Source organism: Ciconia boyciana, chromosome 21 (genome assembly GCF_034638445.1).
Source record: "Ciconia boyciana chromosome 21, ASM3463844v1, whole genome shotgun sequence".
Lineage (NCBI taxonomy): Eukaryota > Metazoa > Chordata > Aves > Ciconiiformes > Ciconiidae > Ciconia > Ciconia boyciana.
This window is the reverse complement of record NC_132954.1, coordinates 5,208,066-5,222,287: the sequence shown is the minus strand read 5'-3', so window position 1 is coordinate 5,222,287 and position 14,222 is coordinate 5,208,066. Positions and strand designations below refer to the sequence as shown.

The 14,222-nt window shown below is 55.9% G+C and overlaps 1 protein-coding gene across 1 annotated transcript; it reads right to left on the bottom strand.

Moving 5' to 3' along the window:
- Positions 1-1,885: 1,885 nt before the first annotated feature.
- On the bottom strand, positions 1,886-13,685 carry NT5C1A (5'-nucleotidase, cytosolic IA). The gene is made up of 6 exons (XM_072885074.1): positions 13,553-13,685; positions 7,282-7,449; positions 6,313-6,442; positions 5,848-5,970; positions 5,217-5,401; positions 1,886-4,926 (listed from the first exon to the last, which is right to left on the bottom strand). The coding sequence occupies exons 1-6, from the start codon at positions 13,655-13,657 to the stop codon at positions 4,561-4,563; spliced, it is 1,077 nt and encodes a 358-aa protein (XP_072741175.1). The 5' UTR covers positions 13,658-13,685; the 3' UTR covers positions 1,886-4,560.
- Positions 13,686-14,222: the final 537 nt, after the last annotated feature.

Below are 14,222 nucleotides of genomic sequence, written 5' to 3'. Positions count from 1 at the left end.
GATAGCAAGTGCCCTTTGCTTGTTCTCTTGCCGCCAGGTCCTCTTATCTATTCTTCCAACTCTGGGTGTTTCTGTCACCTTGTCACCAGGTCCCCTGCCCTGACATTTTAGCCTCCTGGAATGGCTGCAGGTCCCTGCTCACATTTGTTTGCCCCTATTCTGCACTCCAGAAAGGATGCCAAACTAAATGCGCTGCAGGGACACGGTGGAGTCCCCGCCAGTGCGGCCTGGGACCCCTCATGGCCAACACCACGGGGTTGTTGGGACAGCCTTGTGTTTGCATGGCCCCTACATGCTGGGACCTGCTGCTGGGCATGCAGGCATCACCATGGAGCTATGGGGTTTCACGACACTTAAGAGCACTCCTGGATTTCTGCTTTTCTTCTGCAAGGAAGACGTTACCTCTGGATCATTCTGATGTCTGTTATGGTGATGGGGAAACTGAAGCAGGGAGGTGTCATGACTTACCCTACGTACATGAGGACCAGGAGAGCAGAACTTGCAGTCTGCCCAACCTCCCTGCCATGCAGCTGGTCATCAGGGGCCTCACACCCTTACCAAGAAGTCCCACAAGTTCTTGGGGTTAAATTCTGGGTTTGTCATGAAAAGCTGTTCTTGCTATTCAAAGGCCATGATTACCTTGTGAACATCTGCGCTGACAATAGCTGAGTGGCAGCATAATTCTCCATCAGCTCTGCCTCCGCTTTCTCCTCCTCCATGTTCTTCATTTTAAAGCACACTCATTGCAAAGCCCTTTGATGCCTGATGAAGGAAAAAGCTCAGAAAACAGGCAACAGAAACAAAAACTCAGGCTGGCAGCAAATCAATGACAAGGCATCACAGACCCAACTGCACAAACCTCCCCCTTCCCTCCCTGCGTGGCCTTGGCCCACGTCTCTCCACGACCTGTTGTCTTCTTGGCCCCAGTGCGAACACTGGTCCCCAAGAGCGAGTCATGGGCTCGGGGTGGTCTTTGCATGAACATCAGAGCCAGCTCTTGGCTTTGGCATGGACATCCTGACCTCTCAGGGCTGGGCGGGCCCACCTGGACTTTCACTGGTGCAACATGGGCCTTATCAGTGCTGGAGTTTGTTTGGTTTTTTTTTCCCCTCCAGGCATCTGGTGGAAGAACATGCAGGATTGGGGATGGGCGTGGGGAAGGCATCCCAGCAAACAAGGCTGCATGAGAACACTCTCTGCCAAGGGCCATCTGTCCCTTAAACGAACACCCATAGCAGAGATGCTGCCCTGGGGCCTATGGACATTCCTTGGCTATATTTGGTGACGGATGGAGAATTTGTTGCTTCCCTTTAACCCATCTGTTCTCCTTATTGGCAGGGAGGAGCTAACACCAGAACTGCACTGTCGCTATTCAGATAAATCGGGTACTTCAGCAGCAATAAATCTCCTCTAAAAAGCTTTTGCTGCCTCCCACCTGTTGGCTGGGAGAAGATCAAGTTGACAACAGTCTTTTGCCAAATTGTATTTTTATCCAGGACTTCATCATGAGTCCAGGTTACAATAAAAGCCTGTTCACGAAGCAGAGGGAGGCAGCTGTATCACAGCACATCTCTCAACTCTGGAATCCCACCTCTCCCAGAGGTCTCCAGTTCCCAGGTAACTGGTTTTATTACATTTTCTGGATTCCCTTAAATCCCAAAAGGCCCTTTTTCTTCTCATCACCCGCACCTCTTCACCATAAAACCTGGGAGGTCCCAAGCAGGGACCCCAGACTCTCTTGCTGGCTGCACCAGGGAGCCAAAATATCCATTGTGAGAATGGCAACAGAGAGAGCCGGGCTGCGACCAACACAGTTTATTACAGAAAAACACCCAGAGGGATTTCATTAACATGGCAGTCCATTCACAAGAAAAACCGCCGGAGGACAATGAAGTGAAACCCACAGCAACAACACACAGCGGGAAAGTCTAGTCATCGGCCAGCGCAGCACAAGAGGCACCACCGCACTGGCCCATCAGGGTGGGAGATGTGCCCAGCCCATGCAGCCGGTCCTGGGGACCACATCGCTCCCCCAGCCCGAGGGCATGTCACGGATGGGCACACAAGGAAAGTACACAAGCAGCAAATCCACATCTGCCAGTTGTAGTGATGGAGGAGAAAAAAAACATAGGAAGCCATGTGGATAAAAGCAAATGGGGCAGCCATTGCAGGAACGGAAAATCCTCCCCACACAGGAAGGACTCAGGAGGTGCAAAGGGAGGTCTACCTCACTTAGGGCCCGTTTCTCGAGCCCCATGTCTCCCAGCGAGCCCTTAAGCTGCCCTGGCAGCAGGAGGACCCTAAGCAGAGTCACCAAAACTCCTGCCTGCACTGTGCCCCTGCTCCCCAGCTTGCACCCAGCTCCCTGTGCATCTCAGGGCCCGGAAAGGCAGCAGTGAAAGCTGCTGAGATCCAGAGCCCTGCCCCAAAACCACAACACATTGTTTCCCTGGAGCTAACAGCACCTTCAGACAGGGCAACCCCTCCTGCACATCCCAGCCCTGCCAACACCCCTCATCCAAAGCGCACATCCCCCATGGCACCCAGCGCAAGCACCCATCCCCAGTGGCTGTGCTTGCATCCTGTATCCGATCCCACCAGCACCCTGCCCTGGCTGGGGGTTCCTAAGGGCTTGCTGACAAGGACCCTATTCCTCTTGCAACGTCACCTCCCGGGCTGGCGGGAGGCCCCGGTGCAGCCCCGTTTGCGAGCTGGGCTTGGCTGGGCTTCCACAATGCGATCTTCAGGAAACACCTTGGAAAAGTTTACTGGGAGGCCAGGCTGTTCTCCCCGTCCCAGCTGCCAAAAGGTCTCCGAGATACAGTTCACATCCCAATATCTGGGGTTCACATTAAAAAGACGAGACCTTTTTACAAACCTGTATATTAATAGATGTGTTACTGAGATACTAATTTCTTTCAAGACTTTTTTTGTTTGGATTTTAGACCTTCCTCTAAGGTGCTTGTCACCCAGATGTGACAAATAACAGTCTGGCAAAGTGAAGTAGTTTAGGGGGAAAAAAGTGCAATTTGCTTTTCACTGCTAGAGCAGGATTTAGTGCAATGAGAAAACAGTGTCCCGAGCCACTGAAGGCATCACTAGCTTCTTTATATATTCGTCAGAAGTGTGATAACACGAGCTCTAGCCTCGCTGTCGGGAAGGGCTGAGCTGATTTAGCTGAAACCTCCCTGCAAAGTTGAGCCAGAGGCAGACACATACCTCGGAAAACTTCAGCCCACGGAGTTGGTGTTTGTAGAAAACTACTATCTGATAACGCTGGGCATCCTTCATGCCCAACCATGGGGTGTACTGCCTAAAAGAAAAAAAACAAACAAACAAACCACAAGAAAGGAGTAATATTTGAATTTTTCTCCTGAGAGCGTCCTTTGAGACAGGGCTTTGTGCAGAAATGTCAGTGTGATTTTCACACCCATTTCGGAGCAGCTCTCCAATTGATTTCTCTTCCTCTTTTTAATCGGAGATTTGGTTCTCTCTCACAGCATCACTAGCAGAGGTGGCTATTTTAGGAAACACCAGAGGTTTTAAGAAGCTGAGGAGAAAAAGATTATCAACTCATATGGGCTCTGCCTAGAAAGGGGGAACAAAATCCTTTAATTAAAACCCCCAGGCTGAAATTCTCTGCAGATTTACCTAAATGGACTTCAAATGATGCCCTAATATATTAGGACCTGCTTTTAACTTAATTCAAGCCCTAGGCATGTGTCTGCAGACCCTGGACGGCTCACACAAGAGCTGGGCTTTGGATGCCTCACTGAGATTATTATTTTTAAGTGCTAAATCATGCAACTGTGAAACCCAAATTTAAAAACCTGGGCCAACAATACACTAGCCCAAAGCTCCAAGCAGTACACAGGATTTTTTTTTTTTTTAATATATATGTTTGTTTCTATTTTTCCAAATTTTAGTGCATGAAAGTAAAGCTGTTCAGCTGACAAAATCTCAGTGAAAGGACAAAGACATGAAAGATTTTCTGGTTGGGGAGCAGGGGCTGGATCTGTGAAGGAACAATATTATGGTTTAATTTTAGTTAAAAGGGACAACATTTTGTTTCAAAGCTGCAAGAAGGAGTTTTGTGTGCTCCCAACTTTCCAGTTCAACAGTACAGCCTAAACATTTGCTTTGTAAATCAAAGGCTTTGGGAATTACCTGGGGTTTTAAAGAAACACCAATACGTTAAACCTGCCTGGCATTAACAGTCCACGAAAGGCGAGATCCATCCTCGAGGGATTTTGCCTGAAGCAAGTGCAGAGTGCTGACGGATGGGGAAACGGCTCATGGGGCTGCCCGGTTCAGGGGAGCCTCCGGCCCCACGAGGAACGGGGACAACGCCACGACATTGCAACGAATACAGAGGTGAAAGGAAGCCTTTCATCAGCCCCATCCTCCATCCGTACCCCCAACAAGGCTCCTGCTGGGGAATAACCTCGCGCTCACCAGGGCAAATGCTCTCTGCCTCGCAGACCACAACCCAGGTCAGAGCGTGGTGCACGGGGTGAAGTCTGTGCCGCACGCTGGGGGCCACGAGCCCAGCCAGCTCCGCTACTTGCTGTTCGGGGTTTGCTTCTCCTGTGCCGGCCGCTTGTGCTTCTGGGCGATGCCATAGGGGACGTGGGCAGCGACAGTGCCCATCTCCTTGGCTCCCTCCACGTGGAACATCTGGTCGTCGAAGAAGATGTGAGGACGGATCTTCTTGAGCAGCGGCCCCTTGGGAGCCCCGGCCAGGAACAAAGCTTCATCTGTCTCCAGGCCCCAGCTGCGCAGAGTCTTTAGGGCCCGGGCTCCTGAGCTGGCCGCGCTCCTGGCAGTGACCAGGTAGGTGCGAATGGGACACTCCATCCTCAGCCCCTTGGAATAGAACTTCTTCTGCAGCTTCCCCAGGGCCTCCAGGAAGCCCTTCAGGGGTCCCTGCCAAAGCAAGAAGAAACCATAATTTTGCAGACCTCCATGCTATCCCTTCCTCCCGGAACCCAGTCCCAGCAGAGCCAGACATGCTGGCTAGCCCCTTCTCCCTGTGAGCCCCCAGAAATGACAGCGAGGGGCCAGCCGCAGCCATCCCGTGGGCCAGCAGTAGCAGGCTGCTGACCCACCCCATCTCACACTCCACATGCCGACCCCTGGCTTGTTCCCAGAGGTGAGAGCATCCCCGCGGGCTGTCTCTCTCCCAGAGGCTTTTTCTGGCTGCAGCCCAGCACTACCTGTGCCAGAGGCTTGTTCTCGTGAGCCTTTTCATGCTCAAAGAACATGTCCAAGCCGTGAGCCTTCACGATCTGCTCCGACTCATCAGAGAAGAGCACAGCATCACCATCGAACGCCACCCGTAGCTGGTTCTCTGACACCTCCAGGTCTTTGCTGGGGCTGAAGATGGTGGCTGCAGCGATCCCTGTGGAGGTAGAGCATGAGGCAAGAGGTGGCAGTTACCCAAGGACCTGGCCTCGTGGCTTATCTGTCGAGGAGCAGAGCAAAACACGATGGGCTGGAAGCAAACACTGCAAGGAAATGCACGCGCCCAGTAGTGCCTGCAGCTTGGCCTCAAGACCTTTTACAGCAAAAACAAATCCCCAGATGACAAACCTCCCTTTGCATACAAGAATTAACGGGGAAAAACAGTGCCTTTGCCTTGGGAGAGCTGTGGAGCTCGAAGAAAGCCTTATTTCTATGGAAACTAGAGGCTCTTTGGAGCATCAAGGATGGGATGTGGGACAAGGCAGACCCTAGCTGCACACTGACGTAGGGACAGGGACATTGGAGCTATCGCTCCTGGCACCAACCCCCTGAGGGCTCCAGGCTCCCCCCGCTGCCCCCCCCCAAGCTGGACCCCAAACTCACCCTCTTCAATGGCCCCACTCACTTTCTCGGCGTCAGAGGAGAGGTAGAGGTTGGTGTGATAGGCTTTGAGGTAACAGATGGGGCTGTTCCCTCCCGTCATGCAGAACCTCTCGATGAACAGATCTGAGGGCAGATGGACCCCGGGATGAGCCTGATTGTCCCCCCCAAACAAGCCTTGACGCTGCTCCCCTGTGGCTTCCCAAGAGTCGGCAGGATGGGGGCTAATTTTGGTACTGCTGTTCAACAGTATGGCCAGCAGCCAGAGCATCCTCACCACCAGCCAACTTCCACTCAGGAAGCCCCGAGTTCCACTCAAAAGCCCAGGAAATTTGGGAGAAGTGGGCTCAGCATGTGGTTTGGAAGAAGAGACAGGAGAAAGCATCTCCTTATCTTGCTGCCAAGCAGTAACGCTTCACCCAAAAGCCGTCAGCACCCGCACAAAGGACAGCTTTGCTCTCAGCTTACCGTAGTGGTTGATGCTGTTGATCAAGCGAACCCCAACCTGGGCATGGTTGTTGGTCATGAGGACGATGTCGAAGAGCTCCTCGCTGTCGGGGTAGAGCTCGCGCAGCTGCATGTTCACCGCTTCCAGCGCCTGCAGCACCCCGGGGCGAGGGGGGGTGGGTGTCAGCGAGCTCCTGGCATGGCCCTGACCCCCTTCTCACCGAGCAAAACACTTCTGTTCACCAAAACCAGGGATCTGGCCTGACCCCAACTACACCCTGAGCCAAGCTGACATCAGCAAGCGGCCTTAGCTGGGAAAAAAAAAGACTGATTTGGGGGGAAAAAAAACCCACAAAGCTACTCTTCTATTTTCAAACACAAAAGGTTTCAAATTTTCATTAGGAGATGAGAATAAATTAGCTCAAAGTTACAGATAAGTGTTTTCAAGCAATCAGAAACAGAACAAGTCTCTCCCCACCAAGTGGATTAGTTTATTCATTGGGAACAGGCAAGAGATGGCTTCAGTGAGGGCCAGCACATAAAACTGCACTAAATCCTGGGGCAGAAATTGGAAAATATTGTTAAAGTTTGAAATGCCTCATTTCAACATGTCAAAATTAGAAATTGGCCGACACTGTAGCAAGGCTCAATTCAGCCAATTTAAAAGAATAAATAAATTGTAACAAAAAAAAAAAAAGATATGAGAATTCTCTGAAGGGAAACTTTAAATATGATCCAAAGAGATGATTTCTTCAATTCTTGGGCTCAGTTGCCAATTTGGAAAATTCAGCGTTTCCTCAGTCCTGGAAGAAGCACATCACTTGCCAGGAAGTTTATTTGACCTCTGTTTGCTCTGTGGCTACATCCCTTCTGCCGTGCTGCTCATTTCCCACCCCTTCTCCACGCAAGCACCCCATAGCACTCCCCTCTCCCCAAAACTTTTGGGTCAGGACCACAGCGCAGATTCAGCTTAGGCAGGTGGATGCTCACCTTGACAAAGGGGAAGGCAGCCCCAGGGAGGAAGGGTTCGTTCTCATGGTCCAGCTGGTATTTCACGTAGGCCTCCACCCCTTGCTCATTGTAAATCTTCTGCTCCTCCTCCATGCGGAAAAGAGCTCGCGATGACACCGCGATGGTGATGGCATTCTCGGGCTTTGGCTGCAGGGACAGGGAGAAAATGGGGAGGCAGCCCCTGCACCCAGCCCCGCTGCCCAAGAAGGCATCTGTTAACTTTCAACATAAAAGGCCACGGGGTGGGTGACACCTCCATAGCGATTTGGAGGATAACGGGGCAGCTGCAACCCTGATCTTCCAATGCTTCAACAGATGAAGCCCTGATGCACCGTCCCCACATATTTGGGATACCCGAGAGCCTTTTTCTGCTGCTCGCACCATGCCCAAGCCCTCCCGCTGCAAACAAGCTCCCAGGACCCATCCAGACCCAACGTGCTACCCCAGGAGAACCACTCAACCCCATGCAGAAGGAATTTGTGTGGCTTTTCCCCCCCCGGCCAGGAAAAACCACACACTGCAGCTCAGCCAGATCCGCACTCCCACGATGCTGTCCAGATGTGACAAACAACCCGTGCCAGCTCAGCTTATAAAAACACTTGATATAGTTATTGTGGGTGGAAACATGACAAACAGGTGATGCAAGCAATGATTTATGAGTCATTATTATTAATGTTCGAGGGCTTGATCCAAAATCCACTGAAGTCAACAAGGGGCCTCTAGTGGGACTTGGCAGTGAGAGAGAGGACATGAGGAAAGTCAATCTCATCTTGACCCCCACCCGTGCTCCCTCTCCCCTTGGAGGGCAGAAGGGTGTTAATCCCCATCACTCACTTGCAAGCATGAAAACAAATTCATTACCGATGGCCAACAAGAAATTCTCACTCCCAGAACAGCAAATCCTACGGAAGGACAGAGGCGCAGGCAGCCCTGTCCCCAGCAGACTCTGCCTGCAGCGAGTCCTGGGAGCAGGACGGGGCTTGGGGGCTCACACAGGGGATGCTCCCCGGGAGCTGGGAGCAGTCCCTGCCCACCAGCTCTCTGGCTGCGCTCAGGGATGCATCTCTGCAAGGAGCCTGTGAAATCCAGGCTGTCAGCACTTCAGAAACAACTCCTCCTCAGCTCCTCTGTGATTTCCAGGATCCTCGTGTAACACGTTGCCCCGTGAGTAATCCTCTGGCAATACCATTTGCAGGAGGGTGCCTTGGCCAGCCGCTCTGCACACCAGGTGCTCCAAAGTTCAAGCTCCCACCCTGCCTAGGGCTGAGCTTTACAGAAACAGAAGCAAGGACAAGGTACCCCACCCGCATCGGGGATCTTTGCTCCCCACAGGGCTGGGCCTGCCCCGGGGCTCACTCTGCCCCCATCCCAGCCCCGCTGATCCTGCCCAGCATGGAGACGCACCCAGGAATGAGTCAAGGGCAGCCCCCATGCCATTCCCAGCACTGCCTTCCCCCCGTAAGCAGCGCCTGGGGCCAGCCCTGCGGCACGGTCGGTCCCAGACACCTCTCCAAGGCTGCATCAGTACCCAAAATCCCCAGCAAGCAGATTAAGCAGTGGGCAATTAGGACTAAACACAGATTAGCTCAGGCTGAGAACATCACTGTGGCCAGAGGGATCCCTTTCCCACGGCATTTGCAGAGAAATAAGGTCCCATTTGGAAGCGGCTGTTTTGAGAAAGCAGGTGAACGACCCCCAGGACACGCAGGATCACCCTGGCCCACGCAGAAGCTGATCAGCAACACCAGCGTCGCTCCCACAAGTGAACCACAGCCACGTCCCCCATCTTACGTTTAGCTACCTGGTGGGTGCTAGCTATTAACTTGTCACGGGCCAAGTCTTGGCACTCCAACTCATTAATTAATAACTCTGGTGTCATGGGCCATTTATTAGCTGAAAATATTAATAACTATTAAAAGGTTTTGGGACATCCGGCCATTAGCCTTCAGCAAGGAGTCCTGCCGCTCCGTGCTGCTCCTGAGTCCCTGCAGCGCTGGGTTATTTATCTGGGTGCATAGGAGAGCTGCCGGGCGTTTGCTCCCCGCTCCTGGTCCCCGACGGACCACAGGGCAGAGCATCCTCCACAACCAGCCCTGCAGGAGGATCCCCAGCAGAGAAAGTAGGTCAGCAGCACACACAGCAGAGAAACACGTCCAAGGGGGTGAGATGTGTGTGCGGGGCCATAAGCCGAGCCTAGCCGGGTGCCCAGCCTGAATTTGCATCTCTATCTCCCTACGGCACACACCTTGCACCCTACGGGTGCCAAGAGCACCGGCACCTTGCGCAACGGCAACAGGCTGCTCAAGGTCCCTTCCCTGCCATTTAAAGGAACCAGCCTCCAGGAGGTTAATTTAAGAGGTAATAAACACAGCAATAAAAATAACCGTAAGCTCGGGGCCTAACCCTGCCCCAGCGTGGGCTGCTGGAGCCCCAGCTGCCTGCGGGCGGGAAGCCCAGCCTCCAGGAATGGGACCTGCCAGATCCTGTTTGCTCCTGCCAAAGAAGATCTGCACCTTCGGTGCACTTTCTGCAGGAAAGTCTCACCCGGGCGCTAACGCAGCTCCCAGCTCCGGCTGGGCTGGAACAGCCCTGCTGCTCTCTGGGAAACGCTGACATTTGAAAAATAAGGCAATTCTGCTTTGCGAGGAGGAAGCTGCATTTTGACATTTCTTTGAAGTGGAGGTTTCATTTGGAAGCGTTCCCTCCTCAAGGTTGTTTGGATGCTTCTCCATCCCCACTAGTACTGCAGATGATTGTTACTACATTCAAAAATGGGCTTTAAAAAGTCACAGCGCTAACAGGAACCACAGCACCTCAAATCCTCCATCAGAGTGCTGTGAATAACCCAACGAACCCCACTTTGCCTTGAAACGTCACAGTTTTGGGGGAAAACACCCTTCATTTTTAATAGGAAGCATGTGCGTGGAAGGGGTCCCACTCCAGTCATCGTTGGGATGCATTTAGATCCCCGAGCTGTCGTGGAGCCTGCACAGCACCTGATCCCAACACAGCCTCCTGCTCGGGCTGCCCCGGCCCCGGCAGGTTTGGGCACTCTGAATGACAAACCCTGTTTTACCCTCAGAGCAGCATCCAAGGTCAGCCAAGGTCGATTAAAGCTCATCATCCAACACGAGCCCGGGAAGTGGCTGTGGAGCCCTGCTCAGCTGAATGCAACCGAATTTGCTGCCTGGGGATTCAGGGTGAGCTCCTCTCCCTTCCTCCCTTCCCACGGGAAGGTCAGATCCAGCCCCATCCTGAACATCAAGTAAGAGATTAATTATGTGTTTAACAGAAATGCAAGCAAGGCAGCATGGGGGAAGGTCCCATCCCAACCGTGGGTCCGTCTCCAGGCTCAGCCGGACAGGAGGGACGAGCAGGGACACATCCTGACGGCCCAGCCCTCTGAAGAGGAACATCAGCCCTTGGCACAGGCTCCAGGTGGTCCACGTGGTCCAAACCCCGTCTCAGAAGCATAAGGGACCTTTCCAGCAGGCTCCAGCTCCATAAAGTACAAAACCCATTGCAGACCCAAACAGCCCAGTTTTGGGGTAAAGACGTATTCCAGTAGTGACTGGAAATGGCACATTTTCCTCTGCAGACCCAACAGCTGGCAGACCTTTAAATCGCCCTTCTAATCAGATGTAAATCCTAAGCAGCCCCCCAAGGATTAGAGGCAGACATCTGGAAATCCCACATGCTCCCAGGATGTGCAGCGGGGCCATGCCCTCCCACCCATGAAAGCCACAGGTGTCCACAGTGGCACCCAACACCAGCGGCTTCACTGCCACCTCTGGAGGCCATCACTGGCCGGCAGGAGCCACAGTGGGGACCCCATTCTACACCCCTTGATCCTTCTGCATTGCCTGGGGCTGAATCTGCTGGACCCACCTCGATCCTAAAAACCTAGAGGAGCTCTGGCAGCTCCAGGCACTTCCCTGGATGCTGCAGAAGACCAAATCCTTGCAGGCAAATTCAAAATTTGGAGATTAATTTTGGTGTGAGTTTTGGTCACAGAAAGGGAAGAGGAAGGGCTTGCTCCAAGGTCAAGCAAGGTCCCCACCCCAGCTAAAGCATCCTAAAAATGAGGCACCCTGGTGAGCCGGATGGGTCCCCATGGGTGCAGGGGACTGGCAGAGCAGGGCACCCAGAGGAGTGGAGCTAGCAGAAGGCCAGCTCCCACCGACCCAGACTCTCCGCCCCGCGCGGCGTCACTGGAGAGGCTGGGGGACATTTTCCACATTGCTGAAGAGTGACAAGTCTCATCGCTGACCTCCCCAGCTGGCAGGAGCGAGGCCGGAGCAGGCGTGGGAGCCGGGGCGTGGGAAGAGCGGAGACCCCTGCAAAGAGGGGAGCCTCGTGGGCTGCAGGGACGCCCTGTTAACCTATTTCCCAGCGAGGAATGGGCTCCCCAAAAAGCTCCCCAAAATCACCCTGCCTCCTGCCTTCTTACAGCCCATCTCCAGGAGGGAGCAGCCCCCACAGCTCACGCCTGCTCCCCCACCGGTACCTGCTCCGGCTGGCAGAGACGTTCGGCCGAGAGGACGGACAGACCCGGCACCCGCAAGGGCACAGACGGACGACCGCAAACTCCATTTCCCGCGTGCACGAGGGAGCCCTGGGCGGCCGCGAGCCCCCTGCTCGGGATCAGATTAAAGTTCAGGGCAATGGCTGAGATGTTTTTGAGTTTTCCAAACACATTATTTATAATGCAGAAAAGCGCTCTGCAGCCATCTATCACGGGGCGTGACAGCTGCCTGGCAGGGCAGGGCAGCCCAGCTGTGTGTGAGGGCAGCTGAGCTGCCTGGCCGCGGGCATGGGGCCCCCAGCCTGCCCCGGCAGAGGGGCACGGGGCCGGGCAGGCACCGTGGGCATCGGCCCCAGCCCCACGAGGGCGGATGGCACAGCCTAACTTCAGGGCCAGAGTGCCTGGATCTCGGCTCTGCCGCTGGTTTGCTGTGCAAGCAAGCCACATCACTGCCACATGCCTCAGTTTCCCCAGCTGTACAGCAGAGACGGGCGTGCTGGCCACCAACCTCGCTGCAAGGAGAGGAAGAGGAGGAGCCTGGGCTGACATCCGCAGGAGGCTGAAAGCATGGCATGAAAGACAACCAGCCGTATCCCGCCACCAAGCCAGGCTGTCCCTCTCCTCCAGAAAGGGCAAAGTCAGCAGCGCTGCCAGTTGGCAGCGGGTACAGGACCGGGAGCTGCAGCCGGGTCCCCAGCAGGGAAAGCACAGGGGCTGCTCCAAGTTGGGGTCCGCAGAGCAGGGGCTTGGCCGTCTCCCCTCGCTGCAGAGGTCACACGCAGAGCTCTGCCGCGGAAGATGCCGGCTGCCACCAGGCTCCCGACCACGCCGTGGGCAGCACCTCTGCCGGAGCCCCACGCTTCAGGGGGATCCGCAGCCCCGAGGATGGCTAAGGCTGGGTGGGCTCGCAGGCTGCGGGGCCAGGGCCAGCCTGCCTCGGGGGTGCAGCCCCCAGCCCCCCCAGGCTGCCAGCCCCCAGCCCCGCGCTGTTGCAGCTATTACGGCAGCACTTCCAGGCGCTCCCATATTTAAACTCAGCAGGCTCAGCCCTGGTTAGGTAACACAGGCTTTCCCTCTAATCTCCCGGAGCAGACAAGCCTGGCAGGGGCAGCTACACCCCTGCGACACCCCACCGCCCCGGGCAGGGATTCAGCCCCCCGGCTGTCCCCCTGCTCCGCTGCAGCCACCCCGCCTGTCGCTGGCAGGGCCTCCCGGTCTTGGCACAGGGGACAGGCGGCTCACGGGGCACCGAGCCGCTCTGCAAGGACACCTCAGCCCAGGAGGGACTCAGGAACACCCCGAGGACTTGCAGGAACCCGGGGAGACCCAGAGAGACCGGGGGGGATCTGGAGAGAACCCAGGCAACCAGGGGCAACCCAGGGATGCCATGGAGGAGCAGGGGCACCTGGAGAGACCCAGGGCTTCCCCAGGGACTTGGATGGAGACTGGGGTCAAAGAAAAACCAGGGACACCCCGGGGGGACCCCAGAGCACCTGGAGGAGATGGGGCACCCAGAGAGACCCGGAGGGTTCCACGGGGGAACCCAGAGAAGGCGAGGCACCCAGGAGGACCCCAGAGAACCTGTAGGAGATGGGGCACCTGGAGAGACCCAGGGGGACCTGGAGGAGATAGGGCATGCAGGGGGAAGCACCCAGAGGAGACGGGGCACCCGGGGGCACCGGTTCCCCTCCGGGGCGGGGAGCTCGGCACCTCGGGGGCTCTCACCGATTTGGGCTTCTTCTTGGGGGCGAGGTTGTCGTAGAAAGCCTTGGCCTCCTCCCAGGGCCGCCCCGCCGCGCCCGGTGCCCCGGCCGTGCCCGGAGGCTCCATAGCGCGGCGGCTCCGGGGCACCGGCGGCTCCGGGCGCTGCGGCGGCGGCGGCGGCTCCGTGCGCGGCGGCGGCTCCGCACGTACCGGGAGCTCCCGGAGCCGCTGCCGGGCCGGCGGAGCGCGCTTTATAAGGCATCCCATGAAGCTCCGGGGTTTCAGCCCACCGGGACATGGCTTAACCTCTTCGGGACCGAGCCCGCCCCGCCGCCGCACCCCTCCCAACACCCCACTAAATACCGGGGTGCTGGGGGGCGGGAAGCGCTCCGCAGCCGCTCCAGGGCAGAGTCAGCCCCGGGAGCCCCAAAGCCCCGGGGAGGGAAGGGAAGGGAAGGGAAGGGGCTGGGGGAGAAAGGTGCCATCAGCAGAGAGCCTGGGGAGCACAGGGGAGCAGGAGGTGACAGGGCACCCACGGGACACACCAGCTCACCCTCGGCCCAAGAGCATCGGGGGTCGTTGGGGTTCGCCCATCCTTGCAAAGCACAGGGTGGCACCCACGCCAGGGGACCGGGTGGCTGGAAGGGCGCAAGGGTGGTCAGCATGTGGAGCTGGAGGGGCAGGAGCAGCC

Bases quoted from the DNA above. Each gene is read 5' to 3' on its own strand.
- NT5C1A (XM_072885074.1), bottom strand. From the start codon at position 13,657: ATGGAGCCTCCGGGCACGGCCGGGGCACCGGGCGCGGCGGGGCGGCCC. The intron at 5,971-6,312 runs GTAAGCTGAGAG...ATCTGCCCTCAG, and splicing joins CAACAGCATCAACCACTACG to ATCTGTTCATCGAGAGGTTC. The intron at 5,402-5,847 runs GTGAGTTTGGGG...CTACCTCCACAG, and splicing joins GAGTGGGGCCATTGAAGAGG to GGATCGCTGCAGCCACCATC.